Source organism: Populus euphratica, unplaced genomic scaffold (assembly GCF_000495115.2).
Source record: "Populus euphratica unplaced genomic scaffold, PopEup_1.0 scaffold1465.1, whole genome shotgun sequence".
NCBI classification, from domain to species: Eukaryota; Viridiplantae; Streptophyta; class Magnoliopsida; order Malpighiales; family Salicaceae; genus Populus; species Populus euphratica.
Window position 1 is genome coordinate 14,075 of NW_011501321.1, and position 7,628 is coordinate 21,702.

Consider the following 7,628-nt stretch of genomic DNA (forward strand, 5'->3'; position numbering starts at 1 on the left):
TCTATTATATATATATATATATATATATATATATATATTCCATGATAAATCTTTTAAATTTATATTTAGAAGAGAAAAATCATTATGTCTAAAGTACTAGCTTTAATTTTGTATTTATATAGTTTTTTTTGTTTAATAGACACTCATTCTTCTTTTTTTACCTACAAAATAATAGACTTAGTTTTATATTTATAGAGAATCTTAAAAGCTCTATAAATGAAAAAAAAACATATTTTCCATTCAATATATATATATATATATATATATACAAAATTAGAGCTAGTACTTTAGACATAATAATTTTTCTTTTCTAAATATAAATTTAAAAGATTTATCATGAGTGGTTCATGTGAATTATTATTAGAGTTTAGATAATTAAATGACTTATAATCTATAATAATTAAATTTTTAAGAAATTATTTAAAATAAAAAAAATAAAATATTCATATAATAACTTCATAATAAAAACTTCTGCATAATTTTATTTCATATATATATACACACACCCAAGAAAGTAGTATGATAAGAAATTCACAAAACACTGAGATGACTGAACTGTAATGATTTTTTTTACTTGTATGACATGGATTTACAAGCGCAGTTTGACATGGATTTATTTTTATTAAACGGAGCATACTGTTATTTTTTGCAGTGGTTTGGTATTATTAATTGCCTCAGAAATTCAAGAAGATTTGGAATTAATGAATTAAAGTTTACAGAGAGCCCTAAACGCATGTTATTATTTTATTTGCATGATCCGTCTTTGGCCGGCCAAACAAAAGAAGCAAGTCTTTTTTTAAAGAAAAAATTAAATCAAAATAATGAGATTCACTTGTGAAGACGCATGCCAAAATAGCTAATAACTAGGTACTTGAAAAACATAAAAGAAAACAAAGAGACGAAAAGAAGCATCCTTAATGTTTGATCAAGGCATTAATTCACCCAACCTTTGTTCTAGTTTTACTAAAACAAGCACATCCCTCGTATCAATCAATTAATGTTGCCGATTGGATGGCAAAGGCATGTATACATGCTTGTATTGATTTGGGAACTATAGACTCTGAAATCTATATGTAGATTCCCTCTTGACCGAAAGATAAAAAGAGGGAATCAACAAAATGGTGAAAAGAGATGAAATTTTGCCGGAGGCAACCCCACAGGGAATCAACAAACTGGTGAACAGAGATGAATTTTTGCCGGAGGCAAGCCTTTGTATATACTAGGTTTTTTCATCACATGAGTATAGTAGTCTTGTATATCTAGGTTTTTTTCTTTTCTTTTTTCGCTCAGAAGAACCGCTCCCTCCCATAAACCTTTTTCCCAAGTGCTGCAAGTCGCGGACTGCTGGTCTGTTTAGGCCTTCACATGTACTGCAGTTCTCTCTTCTATTCAAATATAGGCTTCTTCCTGGATAGAGGCGGAGGCGGAGGCAGAATAAAAAGAAAAACCATTAGAAATTAGACAAGTAATGAAGCAATGATCAAGCATTTTGTTGGTTCACATTAAAAATGTAAAAGAAAATAAATAAACGCATATGCCTTCGGAAGGAAACAAATTAATATGGCATGTCCTTAATTACTTTAGCATGTAATCAGGATCAAATGGGGGAAACTCCTTGATGCAAGCTGTGTCAAGAATGGGCTGGCAGTATTCATGCCGGGATATCAAATCTATTGTCTGAACTTTGATATCACACACCACACATTTGTGTTCACCAAGGCGAGCTGCCATCATGGCTTGTAGTTTGCAATCAGCACACCACACCAAGTGCAAGCATGGGAAGTTGGCCCGCAACATCCGACGCTCGTTGCACCCTAGGCACCTTCCTTGTGCGATGCTTGCCTCGTATTCCTGCAATTACCACCCAATATTATTTTATCATAAAACAAAATGAAGTTTAGAATACTGAATGAATAAATCTCAACTTGTTGAATCCTCACATCACAGAAATCAAATTCACGAAGAAAGTAAACAGATGAGCTATTCTTTTTTCTGGCAAGGGCCTCTAAAACCAAATGCCTTCCTTGAGGCCAGGGCTTCATCTCTTGAAACCCCTTTCCTGATCCTCCTCTTTCACCTACAGTACTCTCTTTGTCTCCATCAGAGTCACTATTTACCCACGGTCGTGCATGAAAGATTGGGTCTGGTTTCAAGAATTGACGAAACCTCGAGTTCACACAGGGCAATTTATCTATAGGATTATCATCAGTGATCTGAAAGGACCCCCTAGTGCTGCTATCATTTAAGTCATCATTCTCAATGGACACAAGAAGATGTTCCTGAGAGCAAATGGAACCATCAGAATTTCCATTACCGCTATCACCAATTGATGTAGAATGTGATGATGGACTGTCAATCGTAACATCTTGAAGTGGCTGCTGACAAGGAATAGGAAGGCTAGGCAGAAGTATCATATGATTGGCTGGAGTGTGATACGTAATGTGACAAAGTTCAGGGATAGATTTCATGAAGTCACTAAGCTTTGAGAAACCGAGAGAGGCATGGTCTAATTCTAGGCCAAAAAGGGCCCTGAAATCAGCTTTCACCGACGATAGAGCATATTGTCCTCCCCTCTTTGATGCTTGTTGCAAGAAGCTAGGGAGCCACCTTCTTAATGTTCTGAACCACTTAGGCATACATCTTTCATGTGTTTGAGATTCACTAGAACATGCTTTTGTTTGACCATGGATTAAAGTATCAGCCCAAGTCCTCGGCTCAGATTTTATCTCTTCTGTGGAATTACAACTAAGGATCACTTTTTCTGTCTTCTCACTTGATGTCTGCCTATTAAGCACGTCAGTTTTGGCCTTTTCCTTCTCAGTTTTCTCTTTGAGCATTTGTGCTTGTGGAAGTTTCTCGTCAATCTGATTTCTTTCACGTTGTTGGGTTGATTTCTGGAACTCGGCTAGTAGAAGGAATTTTGGAACAGCACTTTTGATCTCAACCTGCTTACCCATAATAATAACATGGTGTGCCTCAACAGCTGCAGAAACAGAATTTTTATCTTTGAAGGTGACGAAGCCAAATCCCCGAGACTGCATCTTATCTGCTGTTTGAACTCCAAGTACTGCAGCATTGTCCACCGAACCAAATTTCTCTTCAAGAATTTTTCTTAGGGAGTCTGATGCGGAAAAGGTTGCAGAAGAAAGACAAAATATAAGATAAAATTGAACTTCTTTGGCTTACTAAATCAGCACTTGATTCTTCAGGTTAATAAGACTACATATGTAGTTGCATGAATGTGCTCGGTTTCTAACCAGAATCTACAGAAGCTGGGAGGCCTCCAACAAAAATTTTCCGTTCTAGTTGCCCTGCAGCAGGTGAATGAATCATATATCTTCCCTGCTTCACCTGCTGTCGTTCTTCTTCAGAATGTGCATAGAAACACTTGGTGCCTCTAACACATCCACGAGGAGAATAGAAGTATTTACAGATCTCTTTCTTTGTACTCGAGCAAGTCCTGCTGTCCACAAGCAGTGGAAAATTATGGGATCAAATAAATTAAAAAATCACTATTTTATCATATGATTCTTAATCGGTTTATCCAAGGAGGTCACCTATTAGTAGGATTCCTTTCATCTGTCAAGGTAAAGAGTTCTTCGCAGGTCCCTTGAATTACATCCCCTCCTTGTAACCATGCTGTATATTTCTGCTGAATGGGACGATTTACTGCTGATTGTGAGCACGAGATTAATGAAATGAGTGACACGAGCTTCTTTATTATGACATTTTCCCACTCAACCTACCCTTTTGAGTGTGTTAAGAATTTCAACTTACTGAGGTTAACATCAGCATTGTTTAGCATGAAACGCATGTCTTGTGACTCAGCCAAGTCTACAGGTCTCTGTTTACTGGGAATTATAATAGTTATAATAAGATGTCAGCATTAGGTTGCAAGGATCAGCATAAATTCTCACTGAGAGACACGAAAAATACTAGAAAGACAATAAAAACGGATGAAATAAATGAAAATAGGTCAGTTGTTTCTAACCGCAAATTAAAGACTCCAGTGCTTGCTCCCCAGTGTAATAGAACATCAACACAGTCCTTACAGCCATTCTTCACAGCAAAAAATAATGGGGTTTCTTTCATTTCTGTATTAGAGTTGACACAATCTGGGTCTTCCAATAGAAGGGCCTGCAGTACAATCTTATAGGAAAATGAGCATGATAAAAAACTACAGTTATGAAACTGTCATATGTTACCAAGATGTGCTTGGAAGACAGTAAAACAGTAAAAGCAACCTGAAGAGCTGATACATAAATACCTGAAGTGCCTGTGAATTACCATTTGAAGCAGCAATATGAACAGCTGTAAAGCCCAGCTTGTTTTCCTGGTTCACTCGAGCACCATGCTTCAGTAGAAGCCACATGATCCTGGAACAGAAGGCGATTTGAAGTTCAGCAAAACCAGAGTGCGTGCGTGTGTGCGCGTGTGCCTGTGCCTGTGCCTGTGCTTGTGCGTGTGTGAGAGAGAGACTTCATCTGCTGAGGACATGATTGCTTATATGCCTTGAGACACCAATGAAGAGCAGAATGTCCATCAGCATCGACATCATTTAAGTCTATGTTAGTCTTCAGAAGCAACTCAATAATGGTTTCATCTCCAGCCTGTGATTATTATCAATAGTACCTGGTTACGGATCATTTGAAAATTACGGTCCATACTGTGGACTTTTGTTAACACGGTATACTATGCTTCCTTTCTTTGAAGTTTTGAATGTGTAATACAAAGGCGATAAATTTCGCAATTAGTTTTCCTGGAATTTGTTGTATTCTTGTCTAGGATGACAGGCTAACTTGAATACAGGGAGAATTAAAGTTAAAAGGCACATAAATGACATTATTCTATATAAATGCAAGAAACAGAATGCACTGAACCTGAAGAGTATACTCGTAAAATGAAAGGAAATTAATTAGGACAGTTGATCATGTTATAGATTTTGTCACTATAAAATAATGACAGTCTATCAAAGACAAATACAGTGTAAGAATATAGTGATTTGGAACGTGATACAAATATCATGATCTTCTTTTGTCCCAAGCAGTTGCTAAGCATATGTTCGTCTGAAATTAGATATATTCATCTGCAAAAGTTTCGCTTGCTTACTAGAATTTCAATTTGCTACTCAGAGTTTGGAAAGCAGGCCAACTTATATTTTTTTTAAATTTAAATTTATGTTTTTTTATTGCTAAAAATTATTTTTTTTATTTATATTGAATGATGTGTTACTTTTATAAAATTCAAAAAATTATTTTAATATATTTTAAAATAAAAATATTTTGAAAAATAATCAAAATCATACTTAATATAAGAAGAAAACGCCAGAAATAAAGCTATTAATTGAAGAAAAATAAATGTTAATTAGAGAGTTCACAGGCCAAGAAAAGAAAATAATGTCGGTTGAAAAAATAGTTTTTCGAAGTAAAAACATGGAAGGGGTATGGCAACAGAATCATGTTTGTACGTCATTGCTCATTAATTTGAAATAGACGAATTTGTGGTGACCGCTCTGAGGTAAAAGCCCCATATGTTACAAAGTATCTAATGAGAATACACGGTGATTCCTCACTGTGAACCCCCTGATTTACAAAAGTGCCCACAGATCTCAATAATCAATGATTAATATCCTATCTGAAAGGTACTTTTCGTAGGGCATACATATCCATTTCCCAAAATCCCATGTACCACAATGTTGCATACATTATACGGTTATTATTCATTCCATATGCTAAACAAAATGCCAAAAAAAAAAAATTAGAGGGAATGAAGATCTATTCTAACCTGTGCAGCACGGATTAACGGTGACGGTAACTTCCTGTCCGTACAACATCTGAGACCATCAGCACCAAAGAGCTGAAGCAACTCGATCTCATAGAGCAAGAGTTTCCTTTTCTCAGCACGCTCACTCTCGCTTAGAACTGTCACCCTTTTTGCTGCCCTCAACAACGGCGTAGGGCCGCCAAGTGCCAATGCCTCTATAATCACAGCCTCGTAAATTGTGGTCTTCTCTTTACAATCTATAACAGCATCACGCACCGGTAAAATCGATTCATTTATTTTATCTGCTGCCACTACCAGAAGAGCAGCCAAATCAACCACACGCCCTGCTTCCGCCATTCTGTATGCCAGGTCACCGATTTCCTCCGTTTTGTCAGCAAGAAGTTTTAGTGTAGTTAAATCCTGTTGAAAAGCATCAAATTAGCTTAATAAAAAAAAAACAGAGAATTTTTTAATTTAATAAATTCCCTACTGTCCTCGGAGCTGAGACTATCCCTTAATAAATTATAACAAAATTGAATAAATAATATTTTCGCGTCTCTTTCCATTGTTTTCTCATTAACCAAAAAGAGCCAAAGCCTTTAATAAATCATCAAATCAATGAATCTTATTTTAATAGACTTTTTCATTTTTTCACTACAAAAAAATAAATATATTTGACTCTTTTGACTTTACTTGACCTAATTCCATGATAAATAAATACAGAAAATTCCATCAAATACTCACTTTCTACCACTTTCTCCGCAACCAAACAATACATAACAAAACGTTTCAATACCTTTTCACTAATTTGAACAACCAAGTCTTCAATGGTTGAATTGTCATCCAGATCCCAAATCAGATCCTTTCTAAAATAACATAAAAAAAGTCACTGAAAAAAAAAATACACGGGAAGGACGGAAACAAGAAAAAGCAACATTTCTAAATAAGGTAATATCTTTCTGCAGTGTGAGATGCATCAAAAATAACGAAAAGTTTTTACACCTTTTTCCATGTTAGTTCATCAAAAATATTAAAACGACGTGCTTTCTTTTGTTTGTTACCTGGTGATACACAAGGACAGCTCCAGAGGTAACAGTCTGCGTCCATCTCTGCTCTTCAAATCCGTACGAGCGTGTTTTTCCAGAAGCATTTCCACACAACGCGCCGCGTTAGCAGTTGCAGCGGCGTGCAGCGGCGAGAGACCGGTTGAGTCCGGTTCATTTATCACCGGCACCGATCCGAACTCGCCGTTGAGTAGTGATGTGGCACAGTCAACAGAATCGAAGGTGCAGCAGAGATGGAACAGCTTGGTAAATATTGTACGTTCTGTAACAACTTTTTTTGAGAGAGAGAGTAACTGTAGTTTGTTGTCTTCTAAGACTGATTTTATCACGCTTGTTTCCATAACCTCTGCGTTTTGGAACTCATGATCTTTACTAGAAGCTGCTGTTTTTGTTTGCTTTGAAAGGTCTGTGAGCGAGAATCCTTGTATTTCCTGCGATTTAAACTACTTTTAGTAACTTCACTAGCAATGAGAAAGGAAAAAAAAATGCCAGTGAGCCAAAAAAAAATGCCGGTGATCAAAGCTTTTCTTTTACTTTGAAAACATGAAAAATACTGAGCGCAGATTTTCTTTTACTTTGAAAAACATGAAAAATACTGAGCGCAGATTTTCCCAAGAAAACAAGAGAAAGCATGGGAGAAGAAGTCGATTTCAAGGTGATAAACTTAGATTAAGACTAAAATGTGAAGCATTTGAAGAGATAAGGCAGTAATGTACCAGATCCATCTCGAAACCCTAATGAGATTTCTACATGGCCATGAGAGAAATTATAGAGAATATTTTGTTTATAATGAAGGCAGAG

At 36.1% G+C, this 7,628-nt stretch overlaps 1 protein-coding gene across 6 annotated transcripts; it reads right to left on the reverse strand.

Annotated features, from left to right (window-relative positions):
* Window positions 1-1,284: 1,284 nt before the first annotated feature.
* LOC105117663 (uncharacterized) lies at window positions 1,285-7,628 on the reverse strand. 6 transcript variants are annotated; one of them, XM_011015405.1, is made up of 13 exons: window positions 7,544-7,628; window positions 6,825-7,258; window positions 6,560-6,629; window positions 5,785-6,183; window positions 4,480-4,610; window positions 4,268-4,376; window positions 3,992-4,137; window positions 3,778-3,851; window positions 3,558-3,669; window positions 3,258-3,460; window positions 1,941-3,121; window positions 1,580-1,851; window positions 1,285-1,417 (listed from the first exon to the last, which is right to left on the reverse strand). In XM_011015405.1, exons 1-13 carry the CDS (start codon window positions 7,550-7,552, stop codon window positions 1,390-1,392), a joined length of 3,168 nt encoding a protein of 1,055 aa, XP_011013707.1. In that variant the 5' UTR covers window positions 7,553-7,628; the 3' UTR covers window positions 1,285-1,389. The 6 variants fall into 6 exon arrangements, with proteins under 6 accessions (XP_011013707.1, XP_011013706.1, XP_011013703.1 ...); XM_011015404.1 differs by having other exon boundaries at window positions 3,258-3,463; window positions 3,558-3,672; XM_011015401.1 differs by having other exon boundaries at window positions 3,258-3,463; window positions 3,992-4,149.